Genomic DNA, 25808 nt, shown 5'->3' on the forward strand with positions numbered 1-25808 from the left:
GTGTTGTTTTTTTTTTTTTTGTTTTATTTTGTGTGTGGTGTGTTGGGTTTCATTTTGACTTTCTTTGGTTTTGGATTATTTTTTTTTGGTGGGGTTTTCTTTGTTTTGTTTTGGGGTTTGTTTGGTATATTTTCCCCTTTTATTCTCTTCTCCCTCCCCCCTGTATGTTTTCAAGGAACACTGGTTTCTAGCACACTGATAACTCGTAGTATCCTGAACAGCATCACTTCCCATGCCCATAAAGAGCAGGCTTTGACAGGCACGGAGCCCCAGTTTTGTGACATTCCCTCTGGTGGCCACGGCAGGCTGCTCTCAGCAGGCTTTGGGATGCTGTGAGGGAACATGGTGTGCATCTGTATGCAGTGGACCTTATCCCTATGAGGCTGGGGGTGTGCAGATGTCACAGTCATGCTGATTTTTCGACTCGTTGTGCTAAAATACAATTCTGTTTCTACTCTTTCTTCATCCCATGGCTGCTCCCTGGCTGTGCTCTCCCTGCAGCTCATAGTACTGATACCCTGGTGAGCCAGGATGGAAACTCACCCTAGTGCAAAAACAAAGAAAAGGGAGGATAAGAAACTTATTTCCTGTGCATGCCCTTGAAGGGCTGCTGCAGTAAGCGAGGCCTGGCATCTTAGGGACTGCAGGAGCAGACCCTGGAGGTGTCTGTGGCAGTCACACTGCCGTGTTTTGCAAAGGTAGCAGAGTCAGCTCTGCCTGGGCTGCTGGAGCTCAGCTGTGTTTGCAGTTTCCTCTTCAGCCTCCTCCCTTCCCAAGGCACCCCTGCTGCTTCTGGCACAGCCCACATTCTTTCCCTGGTGGAACATCCGCCGACTCTGGCTTCCAGGATGGTCAGACTTTGTTTTCAACACATGAATTTTGTGGGAAGGGAGAGGTGGAGAATAAGAGGGTGGGGGAAGCAGTTACCATGAAAAATATCATGAGGAAAAACCAAACCAACTCCTCCCTCCCCCCATCTAGAATCCATCTAAAATTAGAAGTGCCATTAGCAATATATCAGTCTCTCGACTTTTGTGTTTCTGGCACTGGTGCTTGCAATGGTCAGGACTTTGTATAACAAAATATCCACGGGTTTTTTGCAACATTCACATCTTGAATGTTTTTCCCTGTTGAATCAGAGATCTTTTTGCCTTAAAAGCACATAGAGCACTCTGTGTTTATGATCAGACTGTCGAAATGTCAAGGCTAATTGCACTAGTGTGTTCCCAAGTGAATAAATGCATCTTCTAAAGAATATCCTGTTGAGATCAACAAAATATGATATTGGCATGATCACTTGCAAACTGCTTTAATAAAAAATGATAATAAGAGGCAGGATCCAAATATAAGGAAATAGAGATGGAAGAAACCTATTAGTTCACCTTATCCATCTACATTGGTTTTTTACGTTCTGTGGCAGAGAGATTTCTTTCTGGGTCAGTCCAGTCCCAGCTGTTTGGAAAACTTGAGCTTCCAGTACTTAAAGTGCTGCTTTCCCCCCATTTTGTTCTGCATTTCATCCTCTTCAGTTCTATTTTTGATCTATAAATGTTGGCCAGACTTTGAGATTCAAGTTTGTTTCCAAATCATCTGGATTATTTACATTCCATCTTTGAAAGTGACATAGGAACCGAGGAGTCCAAGCTTCACTACAGTGAGTGTGACTTGGCTTCTGTGCAGACATAGTTTCTGAATGCTTGGGTCCCTCAGCCAAACTGTGTTTCCTCTGTCCATTTTTAGATAGTTTAGAGTTTGATTTCTGTTGTGCCCACTGCAGGGTGGCACTTTCTCACAGGATGACTCTTGGGATCTCCTCCAGGGGCTGCTCTGTACTGGAAGCATCCCTGCAGCCAGGTGATGATTGTGCCCCTCAAATGGAGGTTGTGGGAGAAAGGAGCATCCTATGGGGGCCTGCTATATATGAAAAGGCCACTCATAAGATGAGAATTTTGTTATGCTGGTGGAAGTTGAAATCTGTTGCACATAAGGAGACATTGCATTTAAATCATATTGGAAATGTATAAACAAAAGAAAATATTCCCCCAGGTTTTTACAATATGTTTCTAAGCCGACACACTGGCTTGTGGTGACTGAATTTATTTTTAAATCTTGGCTTGAGATTAGCAAAGTTTTTCAAGGTTTCTTTAGTGGTAGTATTGTACATGAATTTTTCATGTTACAGGAGGATTTAAGAAATGAAAAAAAAATTCTGGACTCTTGAAATAGATCAAGGCAACTGACTGAGGGAAATATTATGATTAATATAGTCTAAGGGAAATATTATGATTTAAAAACCCCAATAATTTTAGTTAAAATGACATTCTGAATATGTTCTGAATTCAGCATTCACAATTCTGTTCAAGCTTCCAATTAAAGTGTGGGATTTGACTAATTTTAATAAATATTACATAAAATGTAAATAAAATACTTAGGTTTCAGTTATTTAGGTTTCAGTTATTTATTTTTTAGTAACTTTTTCTTGATTTGGTGGCTTTTGTATTTTTGTTTTCTTATGTGCCTCTGCCATTCTGTAGTGATGAACTTGTGTGGTATTAGTGGCAGTAAGGCTTCCTCTGCAGTTTTGAACTTGCTCAAGGGGTTTTGGTGAGTTAATTTTGGACTAACTCTGGTGCTAGTCAGGTGCCATCTGCCCTCCTGCCCCCAGGGAAAGCAAGAGGCCAGTGCCAGAGGACTGTGCCAGTGCCACATGACAAGGGTGCCCATCAAGTAGCACTCATTTGGCACGTCCCAATCACACAGGACTGAAGTGGCAGTGCACAGCCTTGTTTCTGCACCCCTGCAGAGTCCCACTCAGTATAATGGGGCTCCAGGTGGCAACAAAGCTCTCTGCAAGGATGTCCATTGTGTGGCTGCTGCAGACTTTTTGATACTGTTGGGTGTGTTCCTTTCAGAGATGTTTAATACACAGCTGCAGTTGTGGAAAAAATGTGAGTCTACAAAATGAGCCAAAAATCTGACCATAAATAAAAAAAGAAAATTTGTCATTTAGGCAAATTGCTTACTACTGAATTAAAATTTGGGATTTGACTCATTTTAATAACTATCTGGAGTTTGAAGGCAAATGCTTATCTGTAGAGAATATAAAATCTTGTTACCTCACTTTCCTGAGTGAAATCTATTCATGTAGCCTAGTTCTGCTCGTGTTGCCAAAGCACTTGGAGATCATGAGATAACCCTCTTGACCTGAAGAAGAGAGAGTGTCAAGGCAAAAAGCCAGAGTTAATGACCTGGGTCAGCTAATTACAACAAGGGTTTGCTGTTCCCTGGTCACTCTTTGACCTCCATTATCCTTCCTAAGTGTTCTCTGGATCTTTAGCAAGGTCCCTTTCTTGCTCTACAGGCTGAATCTGGACCCATCCTCAGCTACTGCTTATGGTGGGTTTTGCATTTCCACCCTGGTGCCTTGTCCCTTCCAGCTGCTTTCAGAAATGGTTCGTGTGGAGACAGGGGGGGTCAGTATGTACAGCAAAACAACAAGAGAGGGATTTGTGACATAGAACACAGGCTCCACCTATCCCTCTGTCCTAGATCTTAAACTGGAGTGGGAGTGTATAATTGAGGAGTAGATGTTGCAGCCAAAGGAGGAGGCAGCTGTGTGCACTGAGCATCTCATTCTGAAGTCAGAGCAAACTACATGGTGACAGATGGCCTATGGCAGAAACCAGATGGCCCAGTGAGTCCCACCACTCCTGTCATGAAATAGCAAGCAGAGGAGAAGCCCACAGTGCAGCCCAAAAGGTTGTTACCCTCTAGTGTGAGGGCCACTCATGGTTTATAAATGGTGCTACACTTAGAATCCCAGTCTGTGATGCCTGATTCATAAGCCAGCAAGGGCTGCTTGCTCAAGGGTTACAGATCAGAGTCCCATCTTGTACAAACACATCTATAAGTGCCTCATCAGCTAATGTGCCTCAGTGGCTTTCAGGCCAGGCTGCCTTACAGGCTGTGCAGATCTACTTTACCAGGCATTAACACTCAGTTGAGGTCTTATCTAATGAATTGTATCTATAGATGAGCACCACAGCTGCTTCAGGGTGTAGGATTATGAGCAACTGGCTGCTTGTTTACAAATGTATGCAGTCTCTGTTACCTGAACCAACCATTCTTTCCTTCAGTGCTCCACCATGGAGCTGAGAGCTGCAGTCAGGAGCTTGCTCTGACCCCACAACAAGGCAATGTGCCTCACCCTTCTCCAGGCACTCCTGCACTCTTTGGCCTTCCAATTTGTGATGTGCAAAATTGTTATAATATCAAAATTAACAATTAACGTGTTTTCCAACTCCTATTATATCAGCATTTGTGATGTCTTGCCTCTTTGTATCTTGGATGTAGTAAGAACTATGCAGGACTTGGAAAGCTTAAAACACAAACTGAGAATGATGTGAAGAAAAGGAGATTTATAGCTAAAATATCCCACAAATCCAAACCTCATCTGGTTGGTGTGCTGTCCTGGGAACGGATTTCAAAGTGGTTCTGAAATGCTAATCTAGTACTGAAGTTCTGACCTACTGTTTTGTACATATGTGAACAGATGAAAACTTGCTGGGAGGGATTTGTGTATTTTGTACATGGGGCTTGTATTTTTCTAATTAAAAGCTTGAAGTTCTGTTGGTCATTAGGACAATATATTATCCCAATATGTAAGTATGTGCACCTTCTAACAGTGCATTAAGTGATGCCACTAACTTGTCAGCAAGTTAAAGACAATACAGTACAGATGAAATAGCTTTGGCTGGCACTTAGATTAAATGGAGAGGTTTCCCCTTTGTCATTAAATCTGGAACAGTAATGATAGTGATTAAAACCACTAAAGCTTGAAAGAGTAGACAGCTTTTTTCTCAGGAGAGGCTGAATTTGAGAGGAAACTAGGGATCAGAATTCCTGTGTTGAATCTGTTGGACCATGGAAATGTGTGCCAAGGGCAACTTTCTTGTCTAGGAGCACTAAGTTCAGTATGCATCTTCTGCATTCCTCATCTCAGACACGGCCCGTGTTTGAAATGCAATGCCATTCTTTCTGATACATCTGTACTAAATGTGCAGAAATCAAATGTTCATGTTTAAAACATTTGCAGGTCTGGTTTAGCAATCGTCGTGCCAGATGGAGGAAGCAGGCAGGAGCCAACCAACTGATGGCTTTCAACCATCTGATCCCTGGAGGTTTCCCACCCAGTGCCATGCCAACTTTGCCAACGTACCAGCTCTCTGAGCCCTCCTACCAACCCACCTCCATACCCCAAGGTACAGTAGCCCACAGGTACTTGGTTAAAATAGTGTTATTGGGGGGGTTTCCTGTGCTCATCCACTGTAGAAATATTTTCTTTTTTAATGAGTTGGCTAATTTATGGTCTGACTCAGGGAGGACTCTGCAAGCCTGTTTATTTTAAGTATGTAAGAACTGAGATTTGTTTTGCTACAAGAAAGGTGTGGTTCCATGGGAAGGGTGCTCTCCAGAGAAATAATCACCTTCTGCCCAGCAGGCATGCAGCTTTGGTAAAGCGATGGACGCTCATTTCTGTCCTGTCACTGCACTGGCCTCCTTTGCTGGAAACGTCTGGTGTGATGTAGAAGGAGAAGGGTGCACTCTGTCTTTGTTGTGACTATCATTGATGGAGCATTGGAACTTCTGTAAATACTCTGAATATTTATCTGGGGGTGGAAAAAACAGCTATTCAGACCACCTTGTCTCACATCAGTCAGTAGTCAGTCTCAGTAGGGTAAATTTTTCTTAATGTTATCAGAAATTCTGTGATCTTTGATGGATTTGAGTGGGAGGGAACAGACCCTCAAATGTATGCTTTGTTAAATTTTAGTATTAAATAAAAACCTTATGAGCAATATTTAATAAAATAATTTGTGTCCTCTTATTGCTTCCTCCTTGAGATTTGGATCCTAACTCTCAGTGGAGGTTCTAATTGATGGAATTTTTCGAAGCCCAGGGTTTCTCCCATCCATTGCTTGACTTGATACAAGCCATGGTGGGATTTCTGAGCTGTGAGCAGGAGAGGAAAGCCAGTCTTATAAGCAAATAAAATATTTTCCTTTATTTTTATATATAGACATATTTTAAAAAAATATTGCTGTCAATATGTGCTCACTAAAGGTTGTCTGAAAACTGCATGCCTGTTGTTACGGTATTTACAGTCTGTTTAGGATTTTTTTGTGTAAGCTGACAGGCTGGTTAAATATCTAGCAATATTATAGCTTTACTTTTCTACTTAACCAGTATTTAGATGCAGGTTCTGATGCAGTTCTCTTAAGCTGAGCTTCACATAATGAACTTATTATGCCAGAATAAAGGAGGAAAACATATCAACATATTTCTTCTGCTTCCAGCCGTGTCTGATCCAAGCAGCACCGTCCATAGACCTCAGCCTCTCCCTCCAAGCACTGTACACCAAAGCAGCCTCCCTTCAAACCCCGAGAGCAGCTCTGCCTACTGCCTGCCCAGCACCAGGCACGGATTTTCCAGCTATACAGACAGCTTTGTGCCTCCGTCCGGGCCCTCCAATCCCATGAACCCTGCCATTGGCAATGGCCTCTCACCTCAGGTCAGTCCTGTGTTTTCAGACAGAGGATTTGCTGTATACCAGAACCAAAGAGTCTATTCCCTCAGGCCACAGTATAATGAATTGCCAAATTTAAACCATAATGTATTCTTTATATAAGCCACATGATTTCAGTTTGCTAGTTTCCTTTTTTTTTTTGTTTTAATTTTTTTTCCTTCTACTGGCTGAATAAAGAGTCATAGCTTATATTTAATTTCAACTGATTTATAATGGAATCATGCAGACTTCATGTTTGCATCCAATTGTAGAGCATTTGTAATGTACTGCTCTTCTCCTGCAGATCCATGACTAGGTACAGAAAACAGAGCTTGTATTTTTTCTGTGAATAAAATATCTCATTAAAATAACATCATCAAGATTTTACCAAGTTGTCCAGGAAAATTATGGGCAAGTTGTATGAGAAGACTTCCAAGGACTGAGCAATGTGTATTGAGATGAGCTGTAATCGAGTTATAAATACATAAATTAGAAGTATTACTGCTCTTTGGCAATATATAAATGCATGAATACCATAATTGTTTTTCTAATTTGCGTGAGCTCTTTTAAGGAAATCAGGTTAATAAATTGCCTTGATAATTGAGTGTCAAAAGATTGGTTACATTTTCCTACACACGGCATCTGTCTGAAGCTGACATTATTAGTTAAAGCTCGAATAGATGGTAGTCTATTTTATTAACAAGAGCTTTGCCCAGGTGCTTGGAAAGAGATGTCCACTAAATTCTGAGGAGTCACAAAGAAGATGCAATCTATAATTACAATCAGGAATCTCTTCAGGGCTGAAAGTGAGAGTTTTAACAGCTTTATCTGCTTTCTACCTTTTTTTCCTCTCAGTGGTTAGAAAAACAGAGAGAAGCTCAGAATGACACAAATGAAAAGTGAAAAGACAATTATACTCAATTACACACTAATCACTGACTATCACCACTGCCTAAGCAGGGAGAGGGCATTCTAATAGGCAGAAAATGAGATTTTAATGGCACAAAGGGTGGCCAAAATAACGACTCGTATATCTTTGCCTCCTTCGTTTTCTTCAACTTGTGGTTTGCATCTCGGGAGTGCAGTTCCTGGTTCCTGTGCAACGGTGATAACTCTGTGCAGCTGAAAAGTTCAAAGGCTCTGGAGTTGAAAAGAATGAATAACAAAGGCAATGAAATAAACATTTTTGCCCAAAGGCAAAAGTTCATAAACCCTTTTTTGTAACGGTAAATGTAATTAAGATTCACAGATTCCTATAGCATAGAGTGTGGTACAAAACTTCATGGCTTGAAACCTCAGGAAAAAAATGCCAACAGAAAAACAAACGGATGTACTTCCAACAAGACTTGAATAGATTTTGTTTGAAAGAATTCTGATTTCTAAATGCAAACTTCATCAAAATCCATGACATTATATTAGTTGTTTCTTTTTTTTTTAATGGCTAGTTTCATAGTGTGCAAGACTTCCACATTTTTGACATAATTATCTATCGGGTTTTCAATGTTAATCCATAAAAATTAGTTGTTATTGTCAGTTTAAATATGTGTTGCTTCTGACTATGGAAAATGTGATCTCTTTTTTTCCCCTTTCACAAAGCTTTTATTGTCTGTGACACAGAAGTGGAGCACAACAACAGTAAAGAAATCTTGTGATGGCTGGGTGAAATGGGACAAAAATGTGAGGCCAGGTCTCCTCCTGCCAAAGTCTTGCTGATTTGAGGTTTGATGTAATCAAAAGGAGATTCTGTCCTTTTTACACCTAGCCCTGTCTTTACCCTAGGAGTCTTCTGATGTTTTATTGTTTGTTTATTTGTTTTCCTTAGACTTCTGAAGCCTTTTTCTAACCCATTGCTTAGCACTTCTGGCTGTGTCCAGCAGCTCTACTAACAGGTACAGCTGGGTTTAGGGGATGCTGACCCCTTTAAAATTGACCTCATGCTTTCCTTGCTCAGTACATAGAGGAGAATACTTATATCCATTTAGATTTGGAACAACTTCTTGGCAACTAAATGATTACCTTCAACAGATCTTAAAAATCTTCCCATCAAGAAAACAAATTAAAAACCCAGACCTGAATTCATGTGGCATTGCCAACAATTCCTCTATATCAGTTTTGGTGCCTAAAGAATGAGTTAGAGACATGCCTAAAATGTAGAGATGTATAAAGCGACACATTCAGACTTTATGTTTATATAAAGCAGTAATACAGCCTGAAACATGTAAATTGTGTGCAGCCAATTGTGGGACTGTAGCAAACCAGTGAAACTCTTGATGCCCAAAGGAGCCTGAGCTGCTGGTCACAATGTTGGTGTGTGAAATGTCCCTTAGTTGTGGGGTGTGTCACTGTGCATCCCCTCTCCATGCTTCCTCAGGGCTCTTCCTGACGTGCTGGAAGAGAGGCTGAGGTAAGGTAAAGTTGAAAGCCAGCTCTGCATTCGGGGTTTCATGAAAAAGGGAAACAGGAGTTTTCCTGCTGCGTGGGCATGATACACTGCCCTGCCTGTGTGCGTGGAATTTAGATGAGAAAGAGAGAGGGTCTATTTACTAGCCAGTGCATTTTTGACCACAATAAATCTGGGTGTGTGAGTAATTAACATAATGTTTCCACCCATCCATGTGTCTCTTGCTGGCAAGTGCTCCTGACAAACTGAGTCTAAAGCTGAATTTATGGTGGCTGTTGCAGGGAGGGGGAAGGGGGGCTTTGTCTGAAGCCCAGATAATATTTTGTGATTAAAAAACCCCATCCTTAGAACATACAGAATGAAATCTAATACTAAGATACACAGGATCGTATTCTTAGCAGACTTAAACCTCTCCTCTTTGTCATCAATTTATTACAAATGGGGGTCTGACACAAAGACACCAGGGAATCTTTATTTTCTATGTAGAATGGTTCCATTCTTTTTTCTTGAATATGATGGACAAATATGGTGTTTAAGGCAAACACTGATGAAGGTAGCAGACAATCAGAGACACCTAGGGTGATGTTATTTTATTATTATTGTGTTAGCCTTGAATTTTGGCATGAGAGGGGACTGTATTTCTCAGTTCTTGGAAGAAAAATGCTCCACTACATAGCTGTCTTGCAAGCCGAGTGTTGAAAAGTTGTTGATCTTGTGTAAAAATATAAGAGAACAGAAAGAGTTCCGCCTTGTTTAATACTTTTTAACATCAAGACAAGATCTGCAGCTGTCCTTCAGATGACTGATTATTCTCCTTGCTCATCTGGTTTATTCATTACTACCTGGATGTGGTGAGAGAACCTCTGTCTTGCAGGCATGCAACGGGTTGACTTTTGCTGAAAAAAGTCAGGGATTAATGTCTTGGGGAGATGGCAGCCTGGAGTGTTTGTATTTCATGAAAAAGCAACTCAACTGCTAGCATGCCATCTCAGCCAGGGCTCTTTAAATATAATGTCAGAAAAGAGATTATTAGTGTGTAATATATGTAAATTGCATATTTTTATGTTTTCTATGCCTATTATGCAGCTTCTTGCCTTTCATGAATACATTTATGGCAATATTGTATTTCCTTTTCAAATTAGGTTTTAGTTGCTCAGTGAATTTTCTTTTAACAAATGTTTTTTAACTCAGAATTATGAGGGGACAGCATATCTGGATGTTAATGTATGTACACAGGACTTAGGCATGCTTTTGGATTGGCATGGCACTTTATGATTAGTGGCCATCACTGACTTTTTGCTCTGAAGCAGAGCAGTGACTGCAGAAACACTTGTCTCCCACCTTCAGGTGGATGGCCTTGGTGAAGGGCAGATTGTTTTAAAGACAGGATATCAGTATTTTGAACTGCTTCATTTAAGATAAGGAAAAAGGCTTTTCCGGTGTACATCAGCATCCCCTGACCTCCTCATGTGCTTTTTATTAGTGTCAGAGAGCAGAGTTTTCCCTACACCAGGTCAGGCAGTTTGCTGGTTTGGAGAGTGCTACTCTGGCTGCTGTGGATCCAGGTGGAGCAGCAATACTCTGCTGGGATTGCTGCTTTGTGAGTTTGTGTGCTTCCTGTATTTAACCTGTAGGATATTTAACTTCTAGGATACTTAACCTGTAGGATATTTAACCTGTTTAACCTAGGATAATCCAGGCTTAAACAGCACTTCAGTTTTAAGATTTTACCAGGAGAAGAACAAACATGTGTAACCTGTCTCCTGCTAGGCATAATTGTTTTTCCTCCTTGTCCTTTAGAAAACTTCTCAGATCTACTGTTTCCTCTTCTTTGCCTTCTCCCCCATAATTGAATCAAACCTGTAGCTTTAAAGGCCGCAGTTTGAAAATGGGAAGTGGATTAAATATTGAATTGGCTGTGTAGGAGATCATAACAGCCTTTAACAAAGTTTGCAGTTTCATGCCATTACCTGGAGCTCAGGAATAATCTTGATAAGAAAATCCCAAACTTTTCCATGAACAGTAGTACAGAGGCAAGCTCTTTCAAGGTTTCTTTCTTCTACTGTCAAAACATTTCACTGCCTGAGTTTCAGAGTTACCCTGTAACTCCTTTTGGTGAGGTGGATCTTAGGCAATGGGCTTCTCTAAAGTCTTTGGGAGCACTTGGTTTTCATTAACCTGACGTATGGAACCGATGGCAGCTGTCGAATCGGTTAGATATGTTCATATTCTCTTATTAACTCTGTTTTTAGGGGAGCCACAGGAACCAGGGCTAAAAGTTTTCATTCCCTCATTAAGGGGGACAAGAGCAATGAAAAAAAGCAACTATTAATTCATTATACTTTTCCCCATACCTTCTGTTGGATTACCTTGAGCTGGTTGTCCACAGAAACATTTCATTTGGGTTCAAGTCCCACAGCAATGAGAAGCTTATGATCTTTGGCACGATGCACTTGGCTTTGAGAGCTCTTTTCTTATTGACCCAAGCACATGAGACAGGGCATGGATTCCTTAGTGAGTAAGAAAGTTAATTCACATGATATAATCTTCATGACCACGAGTTTTTGTTCTTTCTTCTTTTTTTAAATTTAAAGTTCAGACAATGGGATTTATTATTTCTTGTTTCTCTGAGCAAAATAGATGAGATTCAATAGTATTGTAATTGTTAGTGAGTAAAAAATAACTACAAGTATTATTTATTTTATATTTATTATTTATTTTATATACTCATATTTTATTTAAAATATTCTATATTTTATAGAAGTATATATTTGTAAATAACATATTTACTAAATACATTAATATAGCAGAAAAATAAACAGGTGACTGTTTAAACTGTATCTTTTTGAATGTCCACCTTAACTTTTCTCTTTTGGTTTGTTTTGCTTTCAGCCATAACAAATCCATACATCCCAATTGTTGAGGGAAGGTGTGTGAGAGCTGAGCTAGTGACAGCTGGGCTGGTGTTCAGAATAGCCAGAATCCTTCTTTTGTGTTTGGGGCTGAATGGAAGGTGGAAGGAGGAGAGTTCACAGGCAAAGAGCAACCTAATACCAAATTTAGGCTTTTAATGAATTCTTTTGAGTAATATTGCCATAGTTGACCATTTAAAGTCACGAGACTCCAGTCTCTGGGGCTGCCTGAAAAAGCTGGGAGATGTTTAATTGCATAGATATGCTTATATATTCATAAATTATATGTTCATCTTTGAGCTTTGTTTTGCCTTTTCAGTGATCTTTGGTTTCTTTTCAGGGGCTCAAGAATTAGCTGATCTTAGAATTATTTTCGTGATGTACCAAGTTCTGGGACTCTGTGATACAGCTCTTTAAAAAGACATGAGTTTTGTGATAGACTGTAATAATGCTTTGAAAATTGGCAATTGTCTCTAGGTAAAAATGTATTTGATGAAAGAATCAAGTTATCCTCTTAATTATCCTAAATGAGCACCAGTGCACCTTCTCTAATTCCAGTGTAGGTACCAGTGGTACCTGGTGGTGTGAAATCAGTATCAGGTCTCATTGATATGAGTATGCAGAGTGTCAGATCATCAATGTCCAAAGTCAGTGTAGTTTCTCTTATTTTCATTAACCAAGTAAGTGGTTGCCAGGTCTTGCCATTTGGCAAAAATTGCTTTCTGTCAGGTTTCTTGTATTCAATAGAAATATTCATATATATAAAATGAATCAGCAGTGTGGTTCTAGGATCCTATAGCTGTAGATCCATATAGCTAATTAATTAATCCTCTAAAACCACTCATTATAGTGAGTGATAACAATCCTTTTTTTGTGTTCTTTCTTATGCAATATTTTGTTTTTTGAGAGATTTCTCTACAGTGAAGAGAGCTAACAGCAGGTAATGCCATTCATCTCGGAAGGAGTTTAAAATTTTCAGTGTTAGTGATGAATGAGGGTATCTGACCCACATCTGTTTTACATTAGAATGGAACATTGCCCTGACATCGTTAGGAGCATTTGTCAAGATTCCCTGGACAGAGCTTCTGTAAATTACATGCTGCAAATGTGTCAGGGTCAGATAAGAGGATATCATTAACGGTGCTAAAGTTTACTCATGGTTCTGTCAGTTCAACTTAATATGTTAACTGCCAACCATTTTCCTTGAGCTGTTTCATTAAATCTTTCATTCACAGGAGGGGAAAAATAGTATCACTGTACCCAAAAAAATATTGCACATGTTCTTTTCTCATAAATCATATTAATTGCAGGCATGGTCACAAAGCATATTAAACACAAGCATGCGTAAATGAATTAAAACATATGAGAATTTTATTGTGCCTATGGAGGGTCCTGCATTCTCAAATACTAACCATGTTAACAGCCAGAATGTTTCATTTCAATAAAATAAGCTTTTTAAAAATGTAGTTTAATGGCCTTTATTTTGGTGATAATAGAATTATTTCCAGCAGCTGATAATGGACCAGACATTGTATTCATGCCTTTAAGGCTTTCATCCCTCGAGTTCTCTTTCTCGATGGTACCCTCAGCTGGTGATTCCGTGCTGACTCCACCAGCAAGGGATTTGTCCTAATGAATATTTAGGGTTGCTTCAGATGTATTCTCTAAAAACTTTCCTGCAGACTTTGGTTGGAGCAGTCCACTGTGTTCCCTTTACTTATTCCTAATTTCACCTTTGTTTTCTAATAGAGTGATTTAATCAATTGTATACTGTATTTTATTGTATAAGCACAAAGATTGTGCCTTAACATCCCTATGTGTGTTTTGTAAAAGGTGAGAGCAAAATATATGTAGTTAAAAAACTCCAATCTGATTTTTGTTTTGTGTTTATGGGAGTTTTCTCTAAAAGAAATAGAATAGTTATTGTATCATTTTAATGCAGTGTTAGCTCTGCCCTTGGATTCTGGGTCAGTGAGGCTGATACTTACTAATTTAGCTTTCCCAAAGTGATTTAGAAGGGAGCACATATTTTCCAGTAATTTGGATGGTATAGAGATTGAATACCTTTATTTTCTACCTTAACTATTATAAAGCAATCATATCCATTTACTTAGAACTATTCTGCTTCATACCCACAGAAGATCTGAGCTGCAAAATTCAGATCCTTGTGTGTCTCCTGTGCAGCTAAGCTGAGGATGCTGAGCAACTTGCAGACATGGCCCGTTAATGGATTTCTAATTGATTAGGTGAAAGTTAGCCATGCCCTTCCTGTAACTCCTTGTATGGGTGAGAAGGTCATGGCACATACCGTAGCAAAGGCTCCTGCCCTGGGGCTACTTCCCTTGGAGCTTTCAAAACAGACATGACCAAAAATCGAATTATTTAGATACTAATCAACTGCAGGATGATTCTGAAGGCTTCTGAGGAAGATATTTCTGGGAAGTTGGTTACTGTTCAGACTTCAGTTTTCTCCAGCTCAGACAGACAGCTCAGTGAGTTCTGCTCCAGAATATTTACTAGGTGCACACCCACTTAGTAAAATTATGCCTAATTATATTCTAATTTAAAAAGTTAAATAAATCTCACTAAATGCTAATTTTCATTTTGCCAAAGAAAAGAAATCTCAATCCAAATAGAGTTGCTACTGATGTTTGAGTGACATTTGAGATTCTGTATGGACTCAGTTTAAATTCCAAGACAAATCTCCAATTTTAAAATAGCTTCCAATCCGAAAGTTTTTGAGCTCACTCTTTTTGCTGGCAAAGTCCAAATTTTGTCTCAGGCTTTATTCTATTGAAAACATTAAATTAAAACAAACCTCTAGTTGAAATCCACAGTTGGTAAAATAGTTATTTACCCAAGTTAGCAATTGGTTCTGAAAGTGCTGGCAGCCAAGGCAGCGATGTGAGAGCCCTGAGGTACAGAGGAGCTCCCCTGGGACATGAGCCCAGCCCAGCCCCTTCTCTCTGCTCTTGAACTTGGAGCAAAACGTGGGGAAGTCCTGCAAATATCGGTGTCACACTGGCCCTGCACGGCAATGCAAAGGGCTGTGCGCTTGAGATTTCTGACAAACCCCTGTGCAATTTAAACCGTAGTCAAAACCGTTATACTCCTGCCAACATAAATATTTCCCAAAGTAGTAATTTTCAATGTAAATGTTTAAGTTATCCCTTTATTTTTTTTAGTTCTTTCTCTTTTAACTCTACTAGTGTTAATTTCAAAGGACAAGGATTAATATAACCCGAATGAACATCGGTTCTAATGCTGTGTCCTGCTGATGCATGTCAGATCATTAACCATGCTACATTTTGGACCATATCAAATTCCAAAGTTATAAGAAAAATATTTTGAAGTTCTGAAAGAGAAAAGCTTGCTAAAATAATAGAAATTTTAAAGTTTTCACAACGAATTATTCGAACAAAAACTTGAGAGCCCAGTATTTTCAACTTTTGGGGAGTTTTTTTTTTTTTGGCACAAAATGTACAGATAACATGGTTTTTCAATCTGTGGTGATTTCAGAGTTGTTTTATTACTAACCACAATTGTTATCTTTATTACTATTTATAATTATTTATTTATATATTTATTATTTTTTCTTAAGAAAAAATATTATTATTGTCTTTTAACAGGTTTTGGGCATTGAATGTATTTGTTAAATTAAATAGAAAATATCTTACATCCTAAATCCAAATTCATCTTGTTTTTATAAACAAAAGTTTATAAAAAACTATTTGAAAGTAATAAGATTTCAATATCTGAATGCAGTCTTTAGATATATTTTGTAATTTGTTTTTGCATGAATACTTCAGTTTGTGAAACATTCAGCAAATACCACTGGTTAAATTCATGTTTTTCAGCGCAGTGAATCAGAAGTGAACATTCCAGTGCTATGTGTAGTAACTGAACTTCTTTCTCAGCAATTTTTTTTCAGTGAGATATCTTGGGTGCATTTGATGCAAACATATTGTGTGTTTTCAATGCAGGGATCTGGGTTTCTCCTTTTGAGCTGCTCTGTTTCTACCTCCTGCTCTTTTCCTAATCAGATGTGTAAAAACTGGGTAGGTCTTCTTTCCTACCCAAATCACTATCTCTGGATCATATTTCATCTGTTTATTAAGAAAAAAACCCAAGCCAACAAAAAAGCAAACAACTCAGAGCTGGAAACACAAGCTCCCTGCAATAACAATACTTTTTAGTTTGTGATGGAAAATAAGTACAATTTCAGGAGGAGTATCAGAACCTCAGGAAACAGATCTGTTTTTATGAGGTTTACTTTAGTCTATAAAAATAGACTCCATTTTTAAAAAACTTTCTTTAGTTTATGGCAAGAATTGCTGCAAAGCAAAATGATTATCAAATAGCACATGTCAGATAATTGTAATACTTTTTTGGAGCAAGAACAGCTTGTAAATTATCACAATAGGCAGTTTTGGCAGAAGCTGTATGTCACCCGTCTATTAGAAGCTGCAGAATGCTTGTCAGGCTCTGAAGTGCAATTTATTTCAGCAAAAAGTAAGCAAATCTCAGTCATACACTTACTTTTAAAATGTTCTGCAGTGGTGTACCAGGAGAGGAAATGTTCACCAACTTGTAGCGGGAGAGATTTTTGAACAAGAAGTTTCCCTGTAGTTTTGTGCTTAAAAATGCAGATGCTTTTGAAATTATTTCTTGCGCTTCTACTGGAAATTAGGGCCCGGGGGGCTGGGCTTTTATAGGGACAAGCATGTATTTTCCAGTAAACTCTTTTCAGCTACTGATTTCGTAACTGTCCCTGTAGAAGCAGTTTAATAAAGGAGTCAGAGCTGACTTGAAGTTGCTCTGGAGTGCCTGACCCTTTCTGTTGTGTCCTCTAACTCAGATGTTGGAATCAATAACTGCTTTAATGGTAACCAGCACTTTACTCTTGCACACACTTCTTTACAGCTCACAGGGCATGCAGCAGTGGGGGTACAGCTGCTCTGCCCCTTTCCCTACCCCAGAACATCAGGATTCTGTGGTGTTCTTTGTTACCTCCACCAGCAGTGCTACTGGGATGTGCTCCAAACTGATTTCACTGTAATGGTTGCTGATCTTGGAGAAGAAAATTGTGTCAGCTTTTTCATAGCTTTTTATGTTTGTAGATCATGCAGGACATCGTGGTTAAACTTTGTTCTCTTTCTATTCTCTTATAATTTCATCCTCAAGCAAGAACATCTGCAGAACTCCCAGCTGGGGCTGGGATCAGGCACTCTAAAACCATAAAAGTTAAAATTTATTCCTTATTTGCCCCATTATCATGTCTTATTGCTTGCTAGCCATCAGATTTTCTTTTGGTGGATGATGCAATCGAATTCTACTTCCTCTTGGGATTAGCTACTCAAAGCACAGTTCAAGTATCAAGTCTACCTGGTTTAGGAAATCAAATTATAGATTTGAGAACTTCTGTGGTTCTGTAAGCAATGGAGTTCTTAATCTATTTTAACTCTTTCTATTTTTCTACTTTCTAGGTAATGGGACTCCTGACTAACCACGGTGGTGTGCCTCACCAGCCCCAAACTGATTATGCCCTGTCCCCTCTCACTGGGGGCCTGGAGCCCACCACCACTGTGTCAGCCAGCTGCAGCCAGAGGTTAGAGCACATGAAGAGCTTAGACAGCCTGCCCACATCCCAGTCCTACTGCCCACCAACCTACAGCACCACGGGATACAGCATGGACCCCGTCACGGGCTACCAGTACGGCCAGTATGGCCAAAGTGAGTATGGCACACTGGAATTGGGAAGGGCACTGAGCTGCCCACAGCCTGAGCTAGCTGTCTGTCTGTCTGTCTGTGAGGAAGGGAGTTCTGAGCAGAGATCCTCAGGGCTCACTGCTACTTCTCCTCCAAGCCATGCACTGGTGAGATAGCTGATTGTTCGAGCGGGATTTCTGCTGCATAATTATTTTCTTAAGTGATGTCAACAACATCTTGATGTTATTAATTGTTGAGACATGAAACCTGATTGCCATTAGGTAAAACATAAGAGTTGTCCAAAATGAAATAACCGCTGGCATTCCACTATTAGAAACACATGTTCTTAATGAGGTCAGCTCAAGAATCATTACAGTATATAATCCCAGATACATAGAGTTTTGTCAAACTTGTCCTAGGAATAAAAATATTAGTCCCTTTCCTTTGATACATCAGTATTAAATATGACATTGTCAACCTGTAGTTGGCATGGCCCCATGCTGTGAGGTTGTCACAGCATGACTTAAAAAGCTTCTTTTGCTTTTTTGCAGGTGCCTTTCATTATCTGAAGCCAGATATTGCATAAATGAACTGTCCACTTCAAGTTAAAGCTGGTCTTGTTTTCCGGTTTCACTCCAAGACTTGGATATGAGGGATCTTCTCAACACGGTGCAGCCTAAACTGGGGCAGTCCCACTGAGAGAAACAAGCTTGTTATATTCTCTCCAGTCATAGCTTTTAGTAGACTTTTGAAGGCTGGACAAAGCTATACAGAAGACAAAGGCCAAAAGCAATAATGAATAAATGTGACATGCTTCATTATGAGTGGGTATACAAAACAGAGCAGTATTTAACATCACAGCCTGGCAAACATTCCATTTTTTTGTTGTTGTTGAAATTAATGTGCATTGATTGGGACAAACGGAACATTTTGAAACTAAACTTAGAGCAGTTGAGCTCTGTGTACTCTGACTCATCTGACATCCAGTGCTGACTTTAGTCTAACTTTAAAACAGCTCCGTTTCTGAAGCAAGGTTGGAAGAGCCTCTCACTGTACACACTGGAAATTGCCATCAAGAGGAAATGCCACTGTCCTTAGGAAGATGGATAAGTGTGAAAGACTTCCCGAGCAACTCATTGGTTACCTTGCTGTGCTTTGTAATCACCTTGTCAAGAAATGTCGCTCACAGGTTTGGCTTTACCAAGAGAGGAGATCTTGTGTAACATGAAATCCAGATTTTACCTTTTTGTATGTGTTTTCCCAGTGTGTTTTACCTTTTTAAACAAATATGGGAGACAAAAAACCCCACCAACAACGCGACTGATTTTTCATAACTGCCTAGCAATGTGCAATACTGTGTACCTCACACAAACTTTGGGATCATCCAAAGTCATAGATATAGAATCAGAACTATATTTTTGCAGGTACTTTTATTTTTGCAGTGCATAATTCCTGATGATAAAATACAGAAATGTTGCAGTCTGCTGGATTACTGAAATCCAGCTTGCTAATCATGATTTAAAGGTCATCTTCAGGAAACAATAGGAAGAAATGATTACGTTTACATGTTTTTTAGTGCTGTACAGGACATAGACCGAGATGGACCTGTATTTGAGACATCTGTTTAAATTATACAGCAATATCCAATATAGACAGTATAATTATAGGAACCAAGGTTTACAAGAAGTTTGCATTGTGACATTTTAGAATGTCAATAAATTTGTGTTTTGTGATGTTGAGAGGAAGAGGATGATGGAAGGTGGGATTATTTATTTCTCTCTATTCTTGGAACAAAGAGGGAGGCAGAACACAAATACATTCCTTTTAGAGTTAAGGACTATGAAGTAGTGAGTTAGACTAGGTTCAGTACAGAGGTTAGTTCACACAACGGTCTTAAGGGTGATGGAAAAATGAAATATTATCTTTGTGTTGCAGCCTCTACAACAAAATGTGTTGTAAAAAAAAGAAAAACCCAAACAAACAAACAAAAAAATCAAAAAAAGAAAACAAAAAACAAATGTCTTTCATGTAAAAAGTTCAGTAAATATTTACTATTTATAATGAATAAACATTATGAAGACTTTCAAAGCACTGATGATTTTGTCCTAAAATGTAGTATTGTGATAAATACATTGATACATTTTAATCTGAATATCATGAAGAAATAAACCATGTTATCTTCGATGCAGCCTGTATTCATTATATGAGTGTATTCTGCACTCATGCTGGCCTGGGGGGCATTGGGCAACCTCTGTGCCCAGGTGCTGCTTGTGTGCCATGTGGAACTCTGTGTGTGGCTGGCTGTGGGTGAGATAAAGAACTTTGCTTTTTCTGAGTGCTGTGGGTACCGGTAGTGCATCTGCCTAACAAGGGAAAAGCCCTTGCCATGCATTCAAAATGAAATAGCATAGGTTTAAACCCAGCACAAGTAGGGCAACTGGGATGGCTTCAGAAAATTTAGGGACTTTGTAATCAGTTATGGGTGGTATCTGTCCTGAATTATATTTTTTTTTTCCTCAGAAACCTCAAGAATTTTTAATAGGCCTACACACAAACTGATTGTAACATGAGGAAGACCCTTCAAAATTGGTGAAGTAAATTTTAGTGGCAAATCACTGGGCAAGGGAATTTTACTTCACCCTAGGCTTGGTGAACATTTAATTTCCTCACTATTTTGTAGGGGATGTAACCACCTCTAATTTCTTTCTGCCTTTTTTCCTATGTGCATTTTATTTTTATTTTGTTCTTTTAAATCTAGCCCACTTCCATTGGAAAAGGAAGGAATATGTTTCCTGAACAGAAGACATTAAAAAGGGGGAAAGGAGATTTCTTTTTTTTTTCCTTTCCAATTTCTGTTTCTCTGATACACTTTTTAACTTCTGAGACAATTGGTATTTAAAACTGTCTTATTAACACCTGTTCCCTGCTCCAAACTGCTATTTTTTTATGATTTTTTTCAATGTTGCTTCCAAAGACTTGGCCCTTGGCAAGGGCCTCATGTCCTTGCTGCAAAGGCCATGTAAACTTTAATTTCCCACTTGCAATCCCTTTCCTGTAAAGCACTGGATAGAATCCTGCTTGCTTGCACAGTTTGGAACTGGGTGATGAGTGCTCCTTTCCAAGAGGAGTGTACCCTTGTCGCAGGGAGAATGAAAAATGTCACCTTCCTTTGCTGTCCCAGCAGCTGCAGGGTGGGGGGGCTGTGATTTCTCCCCATCCCCCCAATCCCACTGAGGTGCTTCACTGACCTCACATTAGGGAATTTTGGGAATTTTGGGCATTTTGGCTGCTCCATCCTCTTCTCAAGGGTGCCCTAAGCACTTTCCTGTGTGAGAGCCTAATGCAGAGCAGGAGAGATTGGAAACAAAAGAGATAGGGAGGAAAGGCCCTGTCCCTACCCATGGTGGGGGGTTGGAACTGGATGATCTTTAGGGTCCCTTCCAACCTCAACCATTCTATGATTCTTTGAAAATCATCCATTCTTCTCACAGGCAAGCCACGTAGTGGAGAACTGGGAGGAGCTCTTGTCATGGGAAGGGAGGAGCCTGGGCAGAGCAGTATCTTGATTTATTATGTGCTGCAGAAATCTTTGACAGAGCTATAGGGATAACTTGGGAGCTGTTGATCCCTTCTTGTTATCACTGTCAAGACTGAGGAGGTTCTTGGAAACCACACGTGCTTCTGGGATATGAATCATGAATGCTCAGAAAGTCAAAGGCGAATGAGCCTGCCATGGATATTGCATTTGACAGAAAAGCCATGCAAAAGTTGGGAGGAATGTGCTCACAGCAATGGATTCCAAGCCCCACTCACTTATGAGTGCAGAAAGGGCAGGTCTCAGGGTCCCTCCTCTTATTTTTCTGCGTGTGAGTGTGCATATTTTACAAGATGGAAATAAATCACCACAGCTGCTTAACCAACTGTCTGTCATCTCATTAGAATGGGAAGCTTTTGAGAGACAGGTTTTCATAAAAAAAAAAAAAAAATTCTTTGTGTCACAACCATGATATTAAATTTATTAAGTCTTCCTTTATCTAGAAATGACTTCTACTCCCATCACAATACCTAGTATATGCACTTTGCCATACTTTAGTATCTCTTGCTATTCCTTTATGCAGGCATTAATGAATGAGTTAGGAAAAGAATAATTTTTAATGACACCTATTATCCTTTTCCCTAGATATTTCAGTGTTTCTTGTTTAAATAAAAGCTAGAAATAAACATTTTTCTCCAATAATCTCACAGAGTTTTCTACTCAGTGTTGCTCAAAAGTCTCTATCCAAATAACAAATGCTGTTGAAGTGTATTTTTCTGGGCTATTTTGAAAGGCAGAAAATGCTTATCCCAATCTACAAATCTTCACTAAAAATAGCTGACTGTCAAACAGGTTCTGACTGTCCTCAGAAATCTGCTTCTGCACCTATATGCAGAAGAGTTAGGTTTTTAATCTCTAACCCCAGGTTAAGGTCTGTACAAATTCAAACACAAAATATCTGGCTACAGGTCTGTAACCTGTATCTCTAAATGTAATGAAAAAAATATAAAGCTGCTTAACTTTGCAGTTCCAAACCCCAACCCAAATTATCACATGCTACTAATATTTTTTGGTAGCAAGGATGTCTGCATTTTCTCAGAAGTATGGCAGACAGCAGCATGTAAACTATTTTTTATGTCTGAATTCTGGGCTTTATCCTCGCACATTTAAGAAATGCATTATCTCTGGTTACTGCTGATGTGTAAAGCATACATTTTTGCTGTTTTAGTAACCGTGAACATTCTCAACATTTGCTATCCATAAAGTCTTCTGGCCTAAAGTCTATAAAGTGGATTACTAGAAGATACCTTTTTATGAAATAAGAAGAAATTAATTTAAGGCAATATCAATGTGACCATCAGAAACCTGGAACAGCTTGAATTTATAAACTTTTTTTTATTGCTCACTTTAATGTTCTGCTTAATTGCAAGGAAACCTGAATCCTGATTAGAAGATCCCATTTTAAATTTATTTTCGCTTTTCCAATAACATCTAGATATTCCCTGGAGCAACTGGAGAGTCCTAGGGTTATTTAAAGAAGCACATGAGTTGATTTGAATCTATTCAAGACATTTGTCTATTGTACAATAAATAAAACTTGCAGTCTGCTTCAGTGGTCATTGCAGGTGAGACACATTGCATTTGATGTGTCAGATTTTCACTCCCAGCACTTCTGGGCAGCTCATCACAGGCTGGGAAGTTCTCATCAGTCTTGGGGAGCAAAATGCTACAGCTAGAGGATTAGTCAGGTTCAAAACCTGACAGGTATTTACCATAGAAACAGGCTTCAAAATCAGGATGTGCACACAGTGCTAGTGCTTGGCTCTGTTTTGCCATCGTGGTTCCCACAAAAATACTTTGCAGTGTTCACACAGAGTTTAAATCTTTGCTTAGTGCATTTACATGGCCTCAGAACCAGTGGCTGATTAACCCGGGGTGGCTGTGGACAGCTTGGGCACTACAGCATTTTGACATGCACTGTTTATTATTCAGCTACTCAGGCAATGTCATGAAAAATCATAATAAAACTAGGAAGACACATCACATTTGACCTTTGCTGAATAATTTAATAAAGCCAGCTCGATACACAAATATGAGCAGTTGCTGGTAAGAGCGGAACTATTGCTTCCTTGTCTGAGAATTGGAAACAGTTCAGAAGCTTTATTAACCATTCAGTGTCTTCATCCTCAGCAAAGTTTGTCCCTTAGGCCATAACCAAATGTTAAGCTACTTGTTTCTCCCCACACTCCCCTCCTTTCAGTGCTCACATGGGTATCTTTGCTTATGCTGTACACAATTATGGTCTCAGTTCTTCTCATGGCTCTGAACAATTATCCAATTTTTTTCCTCACAGACTCAGTTTTATTTGCACAAACATTTTTCTCCCCATATATATGCATTTATTCATAATGATCTCAAATGTACATACTTTTAAAATTTTAGCTTTAAAAGGGTGATGGTTACAGGTACTCTGCACACTCAAACAATGATGTTTTATAATTCAGAAATTCAGAGATGGAAGAAATGTTTTTGGAGACACTCTCCTGTGAGTGTCCCCATGGTCAGTACCAGAATAATTAACTAGGGGTACAAATCTCCTGAGTGCTTTGAAATGCTGTTTTGGCTGTATTTATCCTGGGGAAGGGTCTGTCAGGGCTGGGGGTGGTGTGGCTTGCAGGGACCACCTGGTTCTGCACTACATGAGCCATAGAGCATCACTGGAGTCTTGCCCCTCTGTGGAGTTCATGACACAGTGTTTGACTGAACCCTTTTTCCACTGTCCCCATCTGAAGTCTCCAGGTGGTGGAAGATACACATTGCCCTCAATATCATGGTTTCTCCTCATGGCATCCCTTTCCCATGTGGCTCTCCAACAAACTTGAGTCCTGCCACTCTGCAGGTGTCCAATAGCCACACCTTTTACCCCAGTGCCTGCATCAGCTCAACAGAATTTCTCCTTCCCTTGCTCTTCCCAAAGACTGACCAGCAGGACCACCACCAACTGCAGCACTCCCAAAAAGTCATCAGTTTCTCCTGGCACTGAAACCTGAGGGAAATATTTGCACAGTCATGGCTGCCTGATTGAAAAGGGGATAGTGAATGTGTGTGAAAAGGCAAGGTGGAGCTCAGCTTTTCCTTTAGAGCCCAAAAGGGTTTCTGAGTGCAGTGCAGGGCAGTGCAGCCATGCCAGGCATGGGCTGGGGATGGTGGGGGGTCAAGGGGAGCAGCCAAAACATGGCCCTCACTGTGCAAACCCAGGGCACTGGGATATTTCTCTGTCTGCTCTGGGGTGCCCTGACCCCCAGGGCAGCACTGACTTGGACCCTCATTCATGGGGAAAGTTTCCCAGACTAGAACCCACAAAAGTGGGAAATAGATGATAGAGAGCAGTGTAGGTGTATCACTTGGTGAGAAATTTAGGTTTTGCGATTTTTAGTATGTTGTGGATGGAAGCAACATAGAGGGTGCAGGGTGTCGTCCTGGGTTTCTTCTTTATGCTGCTTCTTCCTTCTTCTTGGGTTTGGGTGGCATTTTGTAATTGGGCAGTAAAGTCCCCATTGCAGGCTCTTTGGGATCAGTTGTTGGGTTAAAAGCGAAAATAATCTAGGTGTTAGTTCTTAATTGGATAGTTTAGTCTTAAAAGACCTTGTACCAAGAGATTGTTGGCCATTCTGTGCCTTCTAATAAAGAGCTGCCAAACCTACAGCAGAGAGACTGTTTTACTGATAAGAAATAATAAACACCCGAGTCAGAACATGAATTCCTGTCTCAGGTGCCTTCAATCCAGAGCCAGGGAAACCCACAGGCGGGACCCCCACACCTGACAGCTGTGAGGGGAGCACAGAGGCACTGCCCGGAGCAGCCTGTGGCCTGCTGGGCCTGGGGCACACCCAGGGCCTGGGCTGGGCTGGCCTCGGTGTGTGGCGGCCATCTGGAGTCTCTGGTGCCAGCATGTGCAGGAAACAGCCCAGCTCTCCCCGTGGGTGGGTGCAGAGACAGCAGGAGCCCTGCTGGGAATCCTCTGAGGAACCTGAGGGGATTTTTCTGCTGAGGGTTAGCCCCTAAGTTCAGTTTTCCACAGGGGTGTTGCTGTCCAGTAGGTGGGAGGGGAGATGGTGCTGTGACCCCTAAAAGTGCATTTTTCTTGTGTTTGTGGGGTCAGCAAGGGGTGGCTGAGGGGAGCAGCCAGGGCAGAGATGTTCCCAGAGGTGCTGCCTTGGGGCAAAGCTCAGTTGATCCTTTGAGAATGGCTGGGAACAGCATGTGCCATTTCTGGAGTTGGCTCCTGGTGCATGGAGAACTGTGAAAATTAAACCCCCTCCCTTTCAGGTGCTGCTGGGACATGGCAGGGCTGTGCCAGTGCTGCAGAGGTCCCAGGTGATCCATGTGGGAGCAGCAATGGTGGGGACCAGGATCTCTGGGGGTTTGCTCTGTCACTGCTCTGTCACTCCTGTGAGCCTTCACCTTAGCCTGGTTTGGTTCCAGAGCATTCTGTGGAGCCAGCCATGACCCAGACTGTGCCTGCTGTGCTGAGACAGTGGTGGAGCCTCAGGGGAGAGGTGTCTGCCTGTCCCAGCCAGGTGCTGACCCTGGGGACAGGCTGCAGGGCTGGCCTGCCCTGCTTTGAGAACCAACCACAGCAAAACCACCTGTGAGACTCAGTAAAGGTACTTGGTTTGGCTAAAG

The 25808-nt window shown here is 40.4% G+C and overlaps 1 protein-coding gene across 4 annotated transcripts in view; it reads left to right on the forward strand.

Moving 5' to 3' along the window:
- PAX3 (paired box 3) overlaps positions 1-18173 on the forward strand; it is a 73174-nt gene extending 55001 nt beyond the window's left edge. For all 4 annotated transcript variants that reach the window (XM_058031198.1, XM_058031199.1, XM_058031201.1 and 1 more), the window contains 4 exons: positions 5096-5261; positions 6357-6571; positions 17365-17611; positions 18139-18173. In XM_058031198.1, the coding sequence (XP_057887181.1) occupies positions 5096-5261; positions 6357-6571; positions 17365-17611; positions 18139-18173 (663 nt within the window). The remainder of the gene's footprint in view (positions 1-5095; positions 5262-6356; positions 6572-17364; positions 17612-18138) is intronic.
- The last annotated feature ends 7635 nt before the right edge of the window (positions 18174-25808 follow it).

The sequence above is a fragment of the Melospiza georgiana genome, chromosome 10 (assembly GCF_028018845.1).
Source record: "Melospiza georgiana isolate bMelGeo1 chromosome 10, bMelGeo1.pri, whole genome shotgun sequence".
In the NCBI taxonomy this organism is placed as follows: Eukaryota; Metazoa; Chordata; class Aves; order Passeriformes; family Passerellidae; genus Melospiza; species Melospiza georgiana.